The sequence below is a fragment of the Dermochelys coriacea genome, chromosome 3 (assembly GCF_009764565.3).
Source record: "Dermochelys coriacea isolate rDerCor1 chromosome 3, rDerCor1.pri.v4, whole genome shotgun sequence".
Taxonomy (NCBI): domain Eukaryota; kingdom Metazoa; phylum Chordata; order Testudines; family Dermochelyidae; genus Dermochelys; species Dermochelys coriacea.
The window spans coordinates 142488982-142509162 of NC_050070.1; the positions used below are offsets into that span (position 1 = coordinate 142488982).

Sequence of the window (20181 nt, forward strand, 5' to 3'; positions counted from 1 at the left end):
AGCTGCTACCAGCGGTACCATTCCTCCACATTGGGATCGCGGCCGGCACTGTTCCTGATGCCACCGCTCCTCCTGGTCCAGGGACAGTGGCAGGTCGTACACCAGTCCGGCCTCCCTTCGTAGTCATTGATTGATGGAACACGCCAGTCAGGCTGAACAGCCTGCTCCGCCAGTGCCACAGCAGGCGCAGTGGCACCGGGCTCTATGGCTGGCACAGTGGTACCAATGGGCCCTGTGGCCCCTAATGCAGCCCCCGGTGGGAGCTTGCTCAGTGGCCAGAGCCTTGGAACAGCCGTCAGCCTCTCTGTCCCAGCCTCCGAGAAAGGAGTCGGTGGGACAAGCATCGTCAGTGCCGTGCCCGGAGGGCGACCAAGTGGTGGTCCTCTGATACTGGCGGACATGCAAAGTACTGCGCCTGCCTCCTCACCCTCCCCTGATGAGACGATTACGGCCCCTCCTCCCTCCATTCCGCAGGAGGACTCTAAAGCCCACCAGGAGCTATTGACAAGGGTGGCATCAAGTCTCAACCTTTAGGCCAAGGACAGAGTTACTCTCAGCACTCATCCCAAGTTTTTGCCCAAAACTGTTTGAGTTCTATATGAAACAGTTAATTCATCACCCAGTTTTCTTTCCCAAACCTGACTCAACCCCAGGGAAAGCTAAATTTCATGCACTTGATGTAGTAAGGTTACTGTCATACTACCTGAACAAGACAAAATCATTCAGGAATATGCCTAGACTGTTTACAGCCTTTGTTGATAGGATTAAGGGTCAGGCAATAACCTCACAGAGATTATCAAAATTGGTCTGTCTGTATAAGTGTATGTTTCAAACTAGTCAAGTTACAGTCACCTAGCCACATTAGAGCTCATTCCACTAGCACCCAGGCAGACCCTGTTGCTTATTTGAAGAATGTCCTTATCTCCCCTAAAAAATTCAGAAATATATGGAGCTTGGTTCACACATTCACAAAATATTGCTCTTTGGTAGAGTCTTCCAGATCAATCCATTTTGGTAGGGCTGTCCTTTAATCATTGCTTAAATGGAACTCCTTGTACACACCTCCAAATAAAAAGATAACTGCGTGTGAATCACCAAGAGTGGAGTCCATGTGAACAATCATTCGAAAAAGAGAAAATGGTTATTCATTTTACAGTAACTGGTTCTTCAAAATGTGTCATCCATATGGATTCCACAACCTACCTTCCTCTTCTGCCAGTACAGAATCCTACTGCTCTGAGATAATGTATTGGCAAAGGAACTGAAAGATGTTTTGGTCTACTCCACCCTCAGAGTTGGGGGCATGAGGACATATAGAGCACAAGCATGACCTGAATTTGTGCAGCTGGCCGAGAGAATACAATCTCACACATAGGGTGTATGCACATTGAGAGGGGTCCATGTGAACTACATATTTCAGAGAACCACTGTTACTGTAAGGTAAGTAATCACTTTGTGATGGAGAAAAATGTTCATCATCAAATATACTTGATGACAAATGGATGCACAGTATCTAAGCTTTCATTAATTAAAAAAATAAAAACTTGTCTCTTCATGTTTGTGAAGAAAATGTTGGAAATGCGAACCAGGTGTTGCTCATCTCTGTATCACCATGGTCACCATAAACCTGGTTGTTCACTCCTACTCTTTCTCCCACCTCCACACAGACTCACTCATCCCTGCTCCAATGCAGCACTTTTCATCCTGAAAGATCCTAAAGCACTTCATTGTTTAGACACTTACAGCATCATCTGTGTGGTAGAGGACAGCACCCAAAAAGCACAGATCACATTGCATGACAATATAATGAGCAGGAGAAATTTTGGCTAGGAACAAATGTGGAAAATACAATAGAAATAGAAAAACAAAACCGTATTTTTTTAAAGAATTAGTATTTTCATCATCGGTCTGGAAATTTAAACTACACAGGTAAAGATGACTCTTCTTTTTCCTTCCTGCAGACTATTTCGGGAACACTGTGATAAAGATGAAAAACAATGTCATGATTTTTTTAAAAGTTGAAATGAAAGATGCTGTGGTGCTCCCTCGATGGGAAAAGGAAAGCAAAAAAATAGTCCTTTACTTGAATCCATCTGGTAACCTATATATACTGTATATCAATGGTTCTAGAATACACCGTGAGGACTATCCCTTGAAAACTGAAATATTTAGTTGCATACATGATTTTCAAGATATTTGCCCATATCTCGTATTTAAGCACAGCATGGATTTAAATGTCTATTATCTGGACATGGGAGATGAAGTGACATTTTGGGCTCAAGTAGTCTATGTAGAGAATCTGGGGTTATCCACAGATGTGGAAATCTACAGGCCAGAATTGCTGATGCAGACAACAAATGTTGATTATGAAATAACTCGTGGAATCTGTGCTAAAAACCAGGTAAGTTATACTAAAATGGTTCCTGTATACAATACAATTTGCTTTCTAACTACAGTATATTTAGCATAATTTGCAGTATATATCTTCATATAGACTTCTATTCTTTGCTTTCTTTGGGCAACAGAGTGGTTGTGTATGTGTATGTGTGTTCGTTCAAGGATGGGGGAGGGGCTGCTTCCCATCCCCACAAATTCCTTCTTTGGCAGATTTGCTGCTGTTGAGGCCCTGTGAAAGCTCCTGCCAGCATAAATCCAATCTGAATCATCCCTTAGTTTTCTGATAGATTAGATATATTAAATAAAAATAATCTTTGCAGTTTAAAATATAATTATTAGCTTTCTAGTTTAGTAAGAAAAGGAACTAGTTTTGGAATCCGAATTATGGGATTCACCACACGTTATTGGAAGCCAAATATCTTGTAGCTTTGCATAAGTATATTTACAAGGTAGGGGATAGAGCTTTAAAGATGCTTGTTCCCCAAGAGAGGAAAGGGACTGATGTAGTAAAAGGTCTTATTTGAATAAGGGTTTTTCTACACAGTGGGGAACGAATGCTACCAGGTTGAAAATTCTAAAATGTACTAATGTGTTGTGCATTAATTGGTCCATGTAGACCTTGCTTGTGCGCACTAAAGGTTTCTCAGGCACTTTAATGAAGTACTGTGTTAAAACACTCTAGGGAACCTTTAGTGTGCACCAGCAGGGCCTACACGGACCAGTTAATGTGCAACACATTAGTACACTTCAGAAATCACACCCCTGTAGTGCACAGAAAGCCCTAAGAGGAAATTTAAGACAGAATTTGTTCATTTTTTTGAACGTTGTAAAACAAACTGATTGTTCGTTTCACAAATAACATAAAATGAAAATATTTTTTTAATATTTGTTATACATTTATTCAGTAAGAACAATAACTTCATTGCATTTCATCAGATGTCTATCTGTGTAGTGTAATTTGGGTGAAAAACAAGCTAGTATTCTTTATATGATTCAGAAGAGATAACAAACTAGTGAACTCATAATGTTTCAGACCTTCATCAGGAACACAAAGAGCCCCCTGAAATAGTATCTTTAGTGCTAGATATTATGCCATATATACTGTTGTGATAGGTGCTTTACTAGACAGAGCCTGGTCTTCATCCCTGCTCTTCTTTTCTAAGGTATGCTCTGTTTATCATGAAAATGTCTGTGATCAAATCAAGGATTTTTAAAGGATTTTTTTAATTATCATTTCTCTTCATTCTCTCTCTTTTAGACAATGAAATTTTACCATAAAATGGACTATAGTCTTGAATCTAATTACACAGAAGCATTGTAAGTACTGTGTAATTGCTAAAGATACTCAAGATGTAGATGGTAATTTATACATATATTGAATATCACAGTCCATTGGTTCTGAGGAGTATAAATTAAAAATTTCAGAGTAGCAGCCGTGTTAGTCTGTATTCGCAAAAAGAAAAGGAGTACTTGTGGCACCTTAGAGACTAACAAATTTATTAGAGCACAAGCTTTCGTGAGCTACAGCTCACTTCATCGGATGCATTTGGTGGAAAAAACAGAGGGGAGATTGATATACACACACAGAGAACATGAAACAATGGGTTTATCGTACACACTGTAAGGAGAGCGATCACTTAAGATAAGCCATCACCAGCAGTAGGGGCGGGAAAGGAGGAAAACCTTTCATGGTGACAAGCAAGGTAGGCTATTTCCAGCAGTTAACAAGAATATCTGAGGAACAGTGGGGGGTGGGGTGGGGGGGAGAAATAACATGGGGAAATAGTTTTACTTTGTGTAATGACTCATCCATTCCCAGTCTCTATTCAAGCCTAAGTTAATTGTATCCAGTTTGCAAATTAATTCCAATTCAGCAGTCTCTCGTTGGAGTCTGTTTTTGAAGCTTTTTTGTTGAAGGATAGCCACTCTTAGGTCTGTAATCGAGTGACCAGAGAGATTGAAGTGTTCTCCAACACCACCCTATATTGGAAACCTACTGACTGCTATTCCTACCTACATGCCTCTAGCTTTCATCCAGATCATACCACACGATCCATTGTCTACAGCCAAGCTCTATGATATAACCGCATTTGCTCCAACCCCTCAGACAGAGACAAACACCTACAAGATCTCTATCATGCATTCCTACAACTACAATACCCACCTGCTGAAATGAAGAAACAGATTGACAGAGCCAGAAGAGTACCCAGAAGTCACCTACTACAGGACAGGCCCAACAAAGAAAATAACAGAACGCCACTAGCCATCACCTTCAGCCCCCAACTAAAACCTCTCCAACGCATCATCAAGGATCTACAACCTATCCTGAAGGACGACCCATCACTCTCACAGATCTTGGGAGACAGGTCAGTCCTTGCTTACAGACAGCCCCCCAATCTGAAGCAAATACTCACCAGCAACCACACACCACACAACAGACCCACTAACCCAGGAACCTATCCTTGCAACAAAGCCCGTTGCCAACTCTGTCCACATATCTATTCAGGGGATACCATCATAGGGCCTAATCACATCAGCCACACTATCAGAGGCTCCTTCACCTGCGCATCTACCAATGTGATATATGCCATCATGTGCCAGCAATGCCCCTCTGCCATGTACATTGGCCAAACTGGACAGTCTCTACATAAAAGAATGAATGGACACAAATCAGACGTCAAGAATTATAACATTCAAAAACCAGTTGGAGAACACTTCAATCTCTCTGGTCACTCGATTACAGACCTAAGAGTGGCTATCCTTCAACAAAAAAGCTTCAAAAACAGACTCCAACGAGAGACTGCTGAATTGGAATTAATTTGCAAACTGGATACAATTAATTTAGGCTTGAATAGAGACTGGGAATGGATGAGTCATTACACAAAGTAAAACTATTTCCCCATATTATTTCTCCCCCCCCCACCCCCCACCGTTCCTCAGATATTCTTGTTAACTGCTGGAAATAGCCTACCTTGCTTGTCACCATGAAAGGTTTTCCTCCCTCTCTCCCCCCCCCACTGCTGGTGATGGCTTATCTTAAGTGATCGCTCTCCTTACAGTTTGTACGATAAACCCATTGTTTCATGTTCTCTGTGTGTGTATATCAATCTCCCCTCTGTTTTTTCCACCAAATGCATCCGATGAAGTGAGCAGTAGCTCACGAAAGCTTATGCTCTAATAAATTTGTTAGTCTCTAAGGTGCCACAAGTACTCCTTTTCTTTTTATAAATTAAAAGTATTTTAAATCCATAGTGCTCAAGACAAGTGTTAAATGATTTTACCTGCTTTGCTTTTGAAATGTGAAGTTGTATATTTCAGTTTTATTTTAATAAGGTGGGCCTGATTTTAATCTAATGTACACAGTATAATCTCACTGATTTCAATGGACTTGCATCTGATTTATGATACAATGATGTAACTAAGGCCCCAGTTCTAAAATCTCAGCCTGTTTCTCTGATGTCGCATGAATGTCCAGCAGTTAGCGTAAGATCAGCCTGGCCAAAACAGAGCTCTTAATCTTTCCCCACAATCCCTCCCTGCTACTCATTTCTCAGTCACCGTGGTGGACAGCATCACCATCTTCCTGTCACTTAGGCCTGTACGTCTTCTTTTACTTGGCCCTCTCTCTAGATCCTCACATCCAGGTTCATCTAAATCTTGCTGCTTCTTGCATAATATCTCTAAGATGCAGCCTTCCTCTATCCACATAGCTAAAATACTTGGCAAGGCCGTCATCCTCTCAACTGTAGCTACCTCCTACCCTCTGTCAAATGCAGTCTTGTCCCATTTATATTCATTCCAAACATGGCCTCAAAGATCATATTCCTAGCTTTTTGCTTTTTCCACATCACCCTTCTCTTTGCATTCCCTCCAATGGCTCCTCTTTCTCTAAAACCTAAAAACATAAGCTACTTGTCTTTGCTTTCAAGGCCCTTTACCACTTATCTGCACCCTACCCGTCATCTCTGATGTGCTATCAAGATGTGACTTCCACCTCTCCTCTGCTAATGGTGCCAGGCTCCATTTTTCAGCTTCTTAAATTTTCAAACAAGCACCTTTTTTCCCATGTTTTCTCCCATGTTGCCCTTCACATATGGGAGGAGCTCCCCGTAAACCTCTGCAAAGCTACCTCATTGTCCTCCTTTTAAATCCATCTCTAAAATTCTCCTTTGCTGTAATGCCTACAAAAAACTTGATAATGGTAAGGCAGCTGGTATGCTGAAACCACTGCTTAATCATGCCTACAAGTATTGTCTTATTATTTCCTTGTGCTTGCCTATCTGTCTGTCTCTACCCACACATTGTCTTTTATGCTTAGGTCTTAAGTTTTTGGGGGCAGGCACCATCAATTTAGGTATGTCTACTTGAGTTGGAAGGTATAAATTCCAGCTCATGGAGACATACGCACACTAGCACTGATTGAACTAGCATGCTAAAAACAGAAGTGCAGCCACAGCGGTGCAAGCAGAAAGGGGCTAGCTGCCGCAAGTATTCACTTAGGTTGTTAGATGGGATCACACTCAGAACGGCTAGTCATTGTTCACATTTCAACAGCTACACTTCTATTTTTAGCACAGTAGCTTGATCAGAGTTAGGGTGGGTATGTCTCCTCTCCTGGAATTTACACCTTCCAGCTCCAGTGTAGACATATCCATTAGTATGTGCTTGTACAACACCTTCAAAAGGCACGCCTGGGAACTTAAATTCATAACCCTGCTAGCCACTAAAAAACATGGACTTAGAGACACTGGTTTTATAGCACATTATAGCAATTTGTAACACACCCCACTGCCTGCTAACCCTTAACTGCCCACTTCATTTTAAGCAATCTCCTACAGTAGATGTGAACACTTTATACTTAACAGTCTGTTCCAACTTGTATTTAGCTGAGACACTCTGGTTACCTTCCCCCTACTTGAAGAAGAGCTCTGTAAAGCTCAAAAACTTTGGTCCAGTAAAAGATATGACCTCACCTATCTTGTCTCTCTCGTATCCTAGGACAAACACGGCTACAACAACACTGCAAACAAAGCATCCTTAAAATACAAATGGCTTAAATACCCTACTGCTGCTAAACAAATACCTTGCTATAGTTGCAATTGTGTAGTTAGTTTGGTTAGTTAGTGTATGTCTACACTGCAATAAAACACCTGCGCCCAGCCCATGGGCTTTCAGGGCTTGGGCTGCTGAGCTATAAATTTGCAGTGTAGACATCTAGGCTCACTCTGGAACCTGTGCTCTGTGACCCTGCAAGGGGGGAGAGTCGCGGAGCCCAGGCTCCAGTGCAACCCTGGATGTCTACACTGCAATTTTATAGCCCCACAAGCCTGACTCAGCTGACATGGGCCAGCCATGGGTTTTTTATTACAATCTATAGTGTAGATATATCCTTAGTTTAGATAGTTAAGTGCTGTTACTGATTTATTTTCAAACTTACGTAAATCTTAATATTAATTCTTGTTGTGGGTGGGGTGGGGTCCCATTTAGAATTGCATCCACAGGTGTTATGACAGTTGAACTGCAACCTAGTATGTCTGGGAAAATGTGTTCAACAAACAATAAGGTACGTTTATCTTGAGAAGTTTATTTGGCTAAAATATGGTGATGTTACATCTTAGATTCTTCTGGTGATATTGATGAGAGTTTTACAGCTGAGTTCAGCAGGGCTAAGATTTCATCTTTCGGCTATAAATGCCAATTAATGTAGCTCCAGTTAACTAAAGTAAGGTTATATTTTCCAAGTGTTTCTGTATGCTGCCTAAGTAGAGCTGCAGAAGAGGGGGGGTTCACAGCAGGTGAGAAAGTTTTCAAGACAGGGAGAAGAATTGATGTGTTCTGGACAAGGAGGAAGCCATAGAGAGAGGTAGAGTTGCCCCTAGATCTAGATGAAGCTGCTGGCCCCCATTAGCATCAATGCCTCCATACAGACTCCTCAAGTCCTGAGGACAAAGGCCGATTTTTGGAAAGCTTAAAAGTTCCTCAGGGCTTCTGAAGCTAAGCTCCTGTGGAACTTTTAAGCTTTTGGAGTGGAGCTCCTCATAATTCAAACTACTGATTATCCAAATAGTTCAAATGTGCTTTTAGACAGTTGGAATCAACTTATATAATTGAACTATTTTTTAATAATAAAACAATGTTACACATTTTAGGCTTAAGACTTGTCTTTTAATGATAAAAAAGCATAAACACATTTATACACTGCAGGTTGTATTGCAACAGATACACATTTTGATTCATATCAAATTGATTTACCCTGTTTGCACATATGCATGTATGTAATTCTGTGCTAAAATCCATCACGGCTCAGCCTGACCTTTTTTCATTGATTAAAATTATGTACATTAATTATGTATGTAGTAAATGTACATTAATTATGTACATGGTAGTATATACAAAAATATAGATACAGATCTGTATATAATATAATGTATTTCTTTTCAGCTAACTCATTTATTTGTTGGCTGTCCTCCATCAAGGCATATTGTCATTCAAAGGCAAGTTTTAATAATATTTTATTACTTCTGGTTTATTTCATTTTACAACAGAAGTTAAAATAAATGTTAATAAGATAGTATTGTTAGCCTAATATGCCTCAGTTATCCCATTTGTAAAATGTTTCTTACTTTATATTGGTTTTATACATAATTAAAAGCAAAAAAAACCTTTCCCATGCTGTAGACATCTTTTTAAAAATGTACATGACAAAATACATAGATTCAGCTTATTGTTGCTTAGTGCAAAAAACCCCAAAACAAACAAAAACCCCAAAATAAAAAATAGCTTTAAAATACACATTATCCCCTAATATACCAACTCTCAGTCACCTCCTCCTTCTATAGAGAAATTAAAAATAGATGAGCCTTGTAGCATAACCAGAAGCTCAATAAATGTTAAGTTCCATAGTCAAGGAGAAATAATGAAAAAACAGCCCGGCTAGGTTTGCCACTGTGTGGACATCTCCCCCACGGCACCAGTCTCCGACACTGGTGGGAGCAGCACTACTCCTCTCACCAGACAGAGATTCGTCATCTTCCGAGTTGGAAATCAGGTCTGTCTTCTCCCACCTGAGGAGCTGATCTTGCCACTCTTCTAGGCATTTCCACTTGTCCATGGTCCCAGGCACAGGAGTAGCATCAAGTGATTGGCCAGGAGCTCACCGGGGGGGCAGCAAGAGCAGAGTCAGAGGCTGCACCTGCCCCAGGTAGGCCCACTGGGCATTCCAGCAGACCCATAACTCATTGCAATGGCACAATTGATCTGGAGCATGGAGTCTCCGGGCCAGAAGCAAGTGTGCATGGTTCTCCCACTGTGGACTGGCCTGGCTGCTTCACCCAGGGGGTGTGCATGGCTGTGCAGGGGGCAATGTGGTGCGGGGCTGTGACCACTGCTCCCTCAGGGACCCAGGGATGAAGTTAAGTGCTGAGCTCGCCTCCCTTACTCCAGCTTTAGTGCTCTGTGTGCATCCGAGACACAGGGCTGTGCCACCAGCTGAGGCCCCACCTGGCAGCAGCCCAGGCTCTCCCTCTTTCTTCCTTCCCACCCCCTCCAGTCTCGCACTGAGCTTTATCTTCTCCTGCGTGGGTGAGTCTGAGGGGGGAGGAGGGCCAGATTAAATCCTGGTGAGTCTGGGGGAAAGGGGCCTCTTGTGGGGTAGGTACACCTTGCCACGGGGTGTCAAGTGATGTGTGGTCCAAAAGAGCGGAAAAGGCTGTACCACAGCCACCTTAGTTCTTATAATAATAATCTTTACTATGGCTGTGGTAGTTTGGCCTACTGGCTGACATCAATAAGGCAGCCTTTCTAGTCAGGGTAACATGGCCTAATGGCCAGAGTTAGTAGACAGCCCTTCTACAAGGGGCAATGTGGCCCAATGGCCAGAGTCATCATAGTATCCTGCCTCTGTGGTATTGCATGGCTGTTGGCCCATTGGGAGAGTGGGGTACCACTCAAGTGGATGGCACCCTGGATAAGGGGACTCGGTCCCTCCCTGCTCCTCTGAGTCCCAGCCCAGGTAGGGGTGCTGACCACTGAGTCAGCAGTGATCCCCCCAGTACACCCTGACTGGTTCCCCAGTTCACTCACTGACAAAAAGTTTAAGTCCCCTGACCTGCTTCTTACCCTTTCCCCCTCATCGAAACTACCCAGTTCCGCTGGGTCTCTGCGGTCCTCAAATGGCCAAGCTCCCACCAGTGCAGCCCCTTCTCGGAGCTCATTGGGCAGCCTGGAGTCTGTCTCGTGCTCTGCGAGCTGTGATCCCACAGTCGGGGCCTGTAGCAACTCCCTGGAGAGAGCTTGCAGCCTGTGCCCTTCCTCTCCAACAGCCTGCCGAGACTGAGCCGGGGTGCTACCTTTTATATGCTGCCTCCCGGCGGGACTTCCTCAGCCTGCAAAGCAGAGTTAACCCTCTTGGGGCTGGTCCTATTGGGATCCAGGAACTGCTAAAGGATCCCCCCCTCAGCCTAAGAAGGGGATCTACAGGACCTGGAAACCAAGCAATTCTGGGGGACAACTAATGAAATAACAGGAACAGGAGTGCGGTCAAAGGGTAAAATGAAGGGAACCAGATGGGGACACCGAGCAGAGAACCCCAGACAGCTCTTGGGGCTGGGTCACAGGGCCCCAACTGGACCCTGGGATACAGGCCAGACCCCCTTGTCCTATTGGCACCTCAAGATCTGGGCTCCCCCAGCTTCCATGGTGAGTGCCTCAGTGGGAGGGAACTGTGGCCCCTAAAGCTCTGGGGTGGGATCTGCTTTGCTACAGGAGCCCCTCCTCTATTCAGTGTGTCTATGGGGCCATAAGGGGGTTGAGGCATGGTGCTGTCAGTGCTCTCAATCTCCAGCGCCTCAGCCATGGTCAAGCTGTGATGGGGGCATAGAGGGGATCAAGGTGGCTGCCCAGGCCTAGGGGCACTGGGTCACTGAGGGAAGCATTGAGGGCAAGTTTGCCCAGTATGCCATTTTTCTTAAGGCTGGCACTCATTACAATTTTCAATTGCAAATCAGCAGGTGCTGCTGGGCAGGTATAATTTTAACATGTGTAACTTATGCAGAAATTGAAGGACTTGCTCCCACAAGAGGCCATGCAAGAGTTCTCCTCTCTAGTGGACAAGGGAGAATCAGTAGCGAAGGCCTCTTTACAATCTGCTTTGGATGCGGCTGACTCGGCAGCCAGGTCCATGGTTTTGGCAGTTGCCATGCACAGGAGTTCATGGTTATAGTCTTTGGAACTCCCTTGGAAGGTCCAGCAGACACTTCAGGACCTGCCTTTCGAAAGAGCTTCACTTTTTTTGGAACAGACTGATGCGAAGCTTCAGGGTCTAAAAGACTCAACCTTTCTGGTACTCTGCCCTGGCTGGCCATCAGGATCTGCAGAGGAAGAAAATCAGGGGGTTTAGGCATAGGCCACCACCCCCTTCTACTTGGATGTTAATACCTGCCCCACCCAAGAATCCAGGGTGTTCTAAGCGGGCATTTTGATGGGGCGCTCGAGGATGCCATACCCGTTTCCATGATGCCAGACCCTGTTTCTTCTTTATTTGCAAACCGCCTTTCCCGTGGTATCACCACAGCCTGTTGGGTGTTGAGCATGGTGGAAGTGGAATACACCCTCCAGTTTATTTCTACCCCTCCTTTCCATGCTCCCTCCCTGTCCCTCCTCAGGGACCTCTCTCACAAAGAACTTCTGGTCCACAATGTTCAATCTCTTCTTTGGGTGGGACCCATGGAAGAGGTTCCGCAGAATTTAAGAGGGAAGGGCTTCTATTCCCATTATTTCCTAATCCCATAAGTCAAGGGAGGTCTCATACCAATTTTAGACCTATCTTTATAGGGGGGAGGGATAGCTCAGTGATTTGAGCATTGGCCTGCTAAACCAAGGGTTGTGAGTTCAATCCTTGAGGGGGCCATTTGGGGTTCTGGGGCAAAAATTGAGGATTGGTCCTGCTTTGATCAGGAGGTTGGACTAGATGACCTCCTGAGATCCCTTCCAACCCCGATATTCTGTGATTCAAGAAAATAAATTCCTCGTGGTCACCCAGGCATCCCTTATCCCCTCACTGGATCCCATAGACTGGTATGTCATGCTCGAAAGAGATGCTTATTTTCATGTATTGATATATCAAGTACACAGAAGGATCCTCAGATATATAGTGAGCAACTCAAATTACCAATTCATGATTTTTCCATTCAGCCTATCTGCAGCTCCAGGATTGTTCACAAAATGTATGGTGGCATAACCTCTGAGGAGGTTAGGGGTGCAGGTCTACCCTTATCTAGGCAACTGGCTACTCAATAGTCAGTCTAGGGATCAGGTAGTGTCCAACGTTCAACTCATCCAGTCAACGTTCAAGGCCCTAGGCTTTCTGATAAATTCATAAAAGTCTACTCTCATGCCACTGTAGAGGACAGAGTTCACTGGGGTGGTGCTCAACTCTACCCATTCCAAGGATACGATTCCAATCAATCAGATCCCTAATAACACACCTCAAAGGTCATCCAATTACAACAGCCTGAAATTGTATGATGCTCTTGGGTCACATGGCCTTGTGCACATAGGTGGTACCACACGCAAGGCTGCACCTCAGACCCTTCCAGACATGGCTGGCCTGCATATACTCGCCAACATGCCACCATCTGTACTCACAGGTACCGCCACAGGCTCTCGTCTCTCTAAATTGGTGGTTGGATCCGCTCACGGTTTGTGTGGGAGTCCCCTTTAAGCGCCCTCAACCGTCAATGACCCTGGTCTCAGATGCATCAGTGCTACGGTTGGGAGTTCACATGAGGCCCCTTAGAATGCAAGGTCTTTGGCGGAAATATCAGTCCACATCAAAGTCCGGGAACTCAAAGCAGTTGACCTTGCCTGTCAGGCCTTTCTACCCCACATTATGGGCAGAAACTTGTGTGTTCTCACAGACAACACTGCCACCATGTTTTATCTGAACAGGCCAGGAGGAGCTAGCTCTTCCCTCCTTTGTTGAGAAGCAATACAGCTATGGCTATGTAAAACTGCCAATCAGTCTTGAGGCCTCTTACCTTCCAGGAATGCAAAACTGACAGATCACTTTAGCAGGTCTTTCTCCAGCACCACGAGTAGTCCCTTCGCCTGGATGTGATGAGAGATGTTTTCCAGCAGTGGGGGACTCCCTGGATATACCTATTTTCAAATAAGTACAACAGAAAGTGTCACCAGTTGTGCCCCCTAAGAAGCCACAGTTCAAGTTGTATCACGGATGCCTTTCTACTACCTTGGACAGGACATCTTTACTATGCTTTATCTCCTAGTCTACTAATGCACAGGGTGCTGCTAAAGATCAAACAGGACCACGCCCAGATTATTCTGATGGACCTAGCATGGCCTTGCCAACACTGGTTCTCTGCTAGACATCTCAGTGGTGACTCCAATCCCACTTCCATTGCATCCAGACCTGATCTCCCAGGCCCACAGTTGGCTGCTCCACCCAAACCTGAGCTTCCATCTAATGGCTGGAAGCTCCATAGCTAAATCTTAGAGATTCTGCTAGGTAGTAGAAAGCCCTCCACCAGCCTTCCTCTCTTGAAGTGGAAGCAGTTCTCTGAGCATCCCGATGTGGAGTCTCACCCATGCATTCATCCATACAAGACATATTTGAATATTTATGGCACCTGAAACAGCAAGGCTTAGCAATCTCCTCTGTCAAGGTTCACCTTGCAGCGGTATCAGCTTTCCACCCTTGGGTGGATAACAGGTCAATTTTTTCAGATGACATGTCTGTCCAATTCCTCAAAGGCCTAGAAAGATTATACAGTGCCCTCAAGTAAGAGCCTATTCCCCCTGGGGACCTGAACCTGGTCTAAGAGAAGCTTATGGGGCCACTGCTTGAACTTTTGGGAATGTGCTCCTTGTTATATCTCTCCTGTAAAGTGGCTTTCTTAGTTGCCATCACTTTGGCCAGAAGGATCTTGGAACTCCATGCCTTCCCATCAGAACCTCCGTACACAGTCTTCATTAAGGATAAGGTGTATTTATGTCCTCACCCCCGTTTGCTATGAAATTGTGAAATCACTTTTGGGAGAAATCAGGCACTCTACCTACCTGTCTTCTACCCAAAGCCTCGTGCAAATAGGAATGAACATCTTTACTCATTGGATGTTAGACGAACCCTAGCTTTCTACATAGAAAGAACTAAACCATTCTGAAGGTCCACTCAACTGTTCATAGCTGTAGTTGATAGGATGAAGGGTCTCACAATCTCTTCACAGATAATTTCATCCTGGATTACTTCATGTATTTGCACTTGTGACAATCAGGCAGGTCAGTATTTCACCACCAACTAACCTGACTGTTCATTCCACAAGGTCATAAGCATCCCCAGCAGCATTCCTAGTGCAGATTCCTATTCAGGACATTTGTAAAGCAGCAACCTGGTCATTGGTGTACACATTCTCCTTCCATTACGCTATCACTAAGCATTCCGGAGATTATGCCAATTTTGGTCGAGCTGTTCTGCAGTCTGCGTGTCCAGAACTCCACACCCTCCACCTATTCAACTACTTGGGAGTCACATAGAGTGGAATGCACATGTGCAATCACTCAAAGAAGAAAAAACGGTTACTAACCTTCCATAACTGTTGTTTTTTGAGATGCACTGAACATGTCCATTACACGACCCGCCCTCCTGTCCCCACTACGTTGGAGTTTTCCAGAAAGAAGGAACTGAGGGGATGCGGGGTCGGCTGGATGCTCTATACTGGTGCTGTTGGTGCGCACTAGCAGGGGATGCCCTGATGGGTTCCACTGAGAGAAACATTTCCAGTGATTGTGCTTGTAGTGTGCACGTACCTAGAGTGGAATGTACATGTGCAACATATCTCAAAGAACAACAATAACCAATTTTTATCATTGAAATAGGTGCTCAGTGCAGATGAGAAGTTGGGCCACCAAGAATCCATGAAACTTTGCCCTGCACAGCTCCAGCTCTAGAGTAGATTAGAGCAGCACTAGGGCTGCTCTAACATATGCCAGCTGGCAAAGGCCCCCCAAGGCAGACCACAGTGGCACTCCAGCCTCATCTCTTTCACCCACTTGGCATGCTCCCTATGACATAGCTGGGAGAGAAAGCGGAATAAGAATCAGTTATGCTATGCTGGCTCCATGTCAGTTCAGAGCTTCTCTCTGCTGAGGGAATTCACAGCTGGCCAAATGTAGCCAGTGTATGGCCCATTTGCACTGCCAGAATGGTGAAGAGGGGCCAGATTGAGAGAGAGAATCTGGCCCATATTGAATGTATCAAAGCTACTGAGAAACTTTTGGTGTATAGAGGTCAAAATATAGAACAAATATTGGACAATGATAATTCTCAGACAATACTAGCATGATGAGTTCAGTCATTTACATTTTCATGCACTATTTCAGTAACAAATAAAAACCCTTAAATTATACTGATTATCTGTTTTATTTCCACAGACCTTCACATGTAACTTGTATGAAACATAATTTTACTACTTACAAAATACCTGGGTAAGAAACTTGATTTATTAAATGACCATAAAAAGAAGTATAGGGTCTTTTAGATATAATTTATATATGGAAATGCAGGAAGCCATTTATATATACACAAATTATTATTCTAAACACTATCTGTAAAGAGACATTCTTAACTTGAAAGCTAGTCAACCAAAAAAAAAAAGAAAGAAAATCTAGTTAAAATTAGTTTGTTACTACACCTGTCCTTTAGTCCTCGAAACAGGTTTTGTGTTTGATCCAATCACATCATCCTATTTTTTAAAAATGTTTTTCTCTCCAATGTTGCTGTCTGAAATATCCACACAAACAACAGGGGAAACTACTAAGGGCCCAATTCTTCATCCATAGAAGTTAATGGGAGTTCTGTTATTGGATTTCAATGGTAACGTGATCAAGCCTCAAATGACTATACAGTGAAAGTGACTGTACACAAAGAGTGAAACCCTGGCCAACTGAAGTCAATAGCAAAACTCCCATTGAATTCAATGGGGCCAGAAGAGCACCCAAATGCTCAAAGGGAAGAAACTTGGGATGAGGGGAGGAAAAAGAGCTACTTTAGTTACTAGTTATAAGTAATGCTTATAACAGTAGTTGCTTACAGATTGTCAGATGCAAGTGTTATTTTTAAGTTGATGTCTCTTTAAGATGTCTAATGATATAGGAGAGTTTACAACTTTTATAGCAGGAGGATTTGTTTCACATGTTTTTAAGCCATGAAGAAAAATTGCATGCTCAGTTTTAAATCTTCCCACTTAAATAATCCAATCCATTTTATACCAGAAAAGAGGGGAATATGGTTTTAAAAGGTGTAAAACCAACAATCAGTTTTTTCTTACACTAGGGAATATCTGTGGGTTCCAACTACTGAAGACCTGGTAAGAGAGTTACGGGTTTTATTTTAATTGATGTGTGTGGGCATGCAAAGAAGAAATATAGAGAAATATACAGTATATTACCACAACTTTTCTTTTTTAGGTGGTAAACTATGATTGGGATAAGTATGGTTGCCTAATGGATCTTCACTATGCAATACCTTTTCACCCTGATATTGCCTTGTAAGTATAACACTGAAATATTGTGTGGCAAGAGAAGGACTCCTTCCCACAGCGCTGCCTAGTTCTCTGAAGCTGTAGTGGCTAATCCAGCTGAATGGCAAGCGTAACAGTAGCAAGCCCAGTGTTGGAGGAAGGAATATCCACATTGCAACAGATCCTTTGGTCCCACCCAGGATGCTGCATCCTATTTGCCCATAGCCCACCGTTGTGTAGGGAGTCCTCAGAGCAAAGCCTTTGGGCTGTACATTCCCTGCTTGTCCTTTTCTCCTTTTGCACAGCAGCACCGCACTGTCCATGTTTCTCTCCAGGGCCATGGAGTGAGAGGTATTTGCTCATTTATATGCTTTTACTAAAGCATTATTTAACACCTGTATTGTTTATAGATATAATGGCAGCACATTTGTTAAAACAGTTGAGGCAAATTTTATTTTATGGGAGGTTCATGGCAGAAATGACTACAGCTACAACTCATCTATGAAGCAGGTATGGCATCTTTTTATTTAGATTATATTTGTTGCGTATATATATTGTGTGAAGTTGGGTAAATGCAATGCTTGATTTTACACATGTTCAGTCCGAATCACCCTATTTGAATGGAGGTATTGTATAGTAGTTGTAGATTTCATTACTTGTAACTTTCAGCATTTAATGTATTGGTTTTAACAGCATACACTGTTCAAAACTGAACACATGAATAAAAATCAAGAGGTAATCACAGAAAAGAAAAAAGAACTCTGTGCATGGTAGTATGGTTCAGGAAGTGAAAATTCAAAACCATCTTGAAGTTTAGTCTGCCCTCTGTTTGTGGGGAAATGGGAATTCAGGACTATCCATATAGAATCATAGAAATGTGGGGCGGGGAAGCCCTTAAGAGATTTAGTCCTTCCTGCCACGCTGAAACAGGATTAAGTATACCTAGACCATACCTGATAGGTGTATATTTAGCCTGTTCTTAAAAAGAGATTCTTGCAATCTCTGAAGTCAAATTCTGCCCTTGGTAATACCCATGCAGTCCTATTGAAGGCAATTTCTATATAACTGAAAGCAGAATATAGCCTTTCATTTTTAAGCAGAGTGACGTGCTCCCCAGGACACTCAAAGCCAGATCATGCTGTCAAAGCAATGTGTAGAAGGCTGGGAAATGGAATTATTGCTAGACTAGGCCAGAATTTGGCAAAAACAGGGATGAGCCTTAGCATAATTGAGGCTTCACAGTTTGGAAGGTGGAAATGGCTGGCAGTGGAAAAACCAGGGCTTGTGTGGCGTGCTGCTCAATACATCATCATCCCTACCCCTGTGTAATGATGCTGCCTTTGGTGGGACACTTCTAAGAATATCAATTCAGGACAAATTGCTTAGAGCAGGGCAGTTATACCCAAGGCTGGGGTTTCTTCACCTCCAAGGTGAGAAGCCAGCCAAACAGAGAGGACTTTGGTTTTACTGCACTGGCTAACCATAAGTCATACCCACAGTTCCCTCAGACACTCCAGTTTCCTAGTATCACCACCAGTGCCACTTGTTATGTGGAGAATGGTTATGAAAACCAATACCCCAGTAAAAGAAAAAGGTTCTCCTGATCCCAAAGGACCAAGCCCCAGACCCAGGTCAATATACAAATCAGATCTTACCCACAAATCATGCTGTTGCCAATCCTTTAGAATCTAAAATCTACAGGTTTATTTATAAAAAGAAAAAGATATAGATGAGAGCAAGAATTGGTTAAATGGAATCAATTACATACAGTAATGGCAAAGTTCTTGGTTCAGGCTTGTAGCAGTGATGGAATAAGCTGCAGGCACAAATCAAGTCTCTGGAGTACATCCATAGCTGGGATGGGTCATTCAGTCCTTTGTTCAGAGCTTCAGTTTGTAGCAATGTTCCTCCAGAAGTAAGCAGGACTGAAGACAAGATAGAGGAGATGCAGCAGCCTTCTATATTCTCTGCCCTCTGGAAGATTGTCGCAGCAAGATGGAGTTAGGAGTCACATGGGCAAGTCACATGTCCATGTATGACTCAGTTCTTTACAGGCCCATGCCATTGTTTACATTTAGTTTGAACACTCCCAGGAAAGCTCAGATGTGGACTGACATCTCCCACAGTCCATTGTCAGTTAAATGTTTTTTGATTGGGCACTTACTGAGAATAGTCCTTTCTCAAGAAGATGACCAAATGCTTCACCGAGAATCTTAGAATCTTAGAATACTTAGAATCAAAACACATTAATATACAAGTACATAGCCAATATTCATAACTTCAATTACAAAAATGATACACCCATACAGATAGCATAATCATAATCAGCAAATCATAATCTTTCCATAGACACGTTATATGACAACCTTTGTACAATATTTGCTGCAAATATATAATAGTGGTTGCAATAATGATCTATACAGTTACAGGTTATGTCAGTAATGTCACGCCCTGCAGAAAGATACAAAAGCAAGATAGTACTAACATTGGGTTTGATAAAAAAAAAAAAAAAAAAACCTGTGGAAATCAATCGTTTACTTCAATGGCTTTGGTTCAGGCCTATTACCTGAATTACCTTTTGCTGAATCTTCATCCATAGTATGGGATTGTGGGAGCTCAGAGGATGGCAGACTAGATTCCTCTGACAACAGTTCATGAAAGAGCCATAATGTTATGGGGACTGGAGTCTTGGGATGACTTCTTATATAAGTGAAGTCAGACTATAGTTCTAAATGCTGCAATTGTCAGTACCTGAATGACCATGATTGATGAAGGAGCACTTGTGGAGAGTCACTGTCTGGCTCCTCAGCTGTGTTGCTTCCCACTTTGTTTTGATGTCTCATTGTTTCTTGGACACCATACATTTTGCCTGAGGATATGTCTACACTGCAATTAAAAACCCACGGCTGGCCTGTGCAAGCTGACTTGGAGTCATGGGGCTCAGGCTAGGAGGCCGTTTAATTGTGATGGAGACATTTAGGGTGGGTGGACCTGGGCTCTAGAACCTTGTGAGGTGGGAGGGTCTGAGTGAGAGCTCAGGTTGCAGCCTGAGCCCAAACAACTACACCCTATACCACAATTAAACAACCTATTAGCCCGAGCCCTGCAAGCCCGAGTCTAATTGCAGTGTAGACATATCCTAAGGGAGTCAATGTGTCAGTCCTCTTCCTCAGAATGCACAGCTCAGACATTGTAGATGCTGTAAGGGCTACAAGTCCACTTGTTCCTTTTCCTTCTCAGAGTGTATTTT

At 43.3% G+C, this 20181-nt stretch overlaps 1 protein-coding gene and 1 long non-coding RNA gene across 2 annotated transcripts in view; one reads left to right on the forward strand and one right to left on the reverse strand.

The window, feature by feature from the left end:
• The window catches only part of CATSPERE (catsper channel auxiliary subunit epsilon), a 93590-nt gene that overhangs the window by 66620 nt on the left and 6789 nt on the right, over positions 1 to 20181 (forward strand). The window contains exons 11-18 of the mRNA XM_043512261.1: positions 1962 to 2401; positions 3656 to 3714; positions 7885 to 7960; positions 8839 to 8891; positions 15844 to 15897; positions 16745 to 16778; positions 16879 to 16958; positions 17342 to 17441. Coding sequence (XP_043368196.1) covers positions 1962 to 2401; positions 3656 to 3714; positions 7885 to 7960; positions 8839 to 8891; positions 15844 to 15897; positions 16745 to 16778; positions 16879 to 16958; positions 17342 to 17441 — 896 coding nt within the window. The remainder of the gene's footprint in view (positions 1 to 1961; positions 2402 to 3655; positions 3715 to 7884; positions 7961 to 8838; positions 8892 to 15843; positions 15898 to 16744; positions 16779 to 16878; positions 16959 to 17341; positions 17442 to 20181) is intronic.
• LOC122459640 lies at positions 3671 to 19450 on the reverse strand. The gene is made up of 3 exons (XR_006280460.1): positions 19019 to 19450; positions 14145 to 14148; positions 3671 to 3681 (listed from the first exon to the last, which is right to left on the reverse strand). It is a non-coding gene; the product is annotated as an uncharacterized LOC122459640 (long non-coding RNA).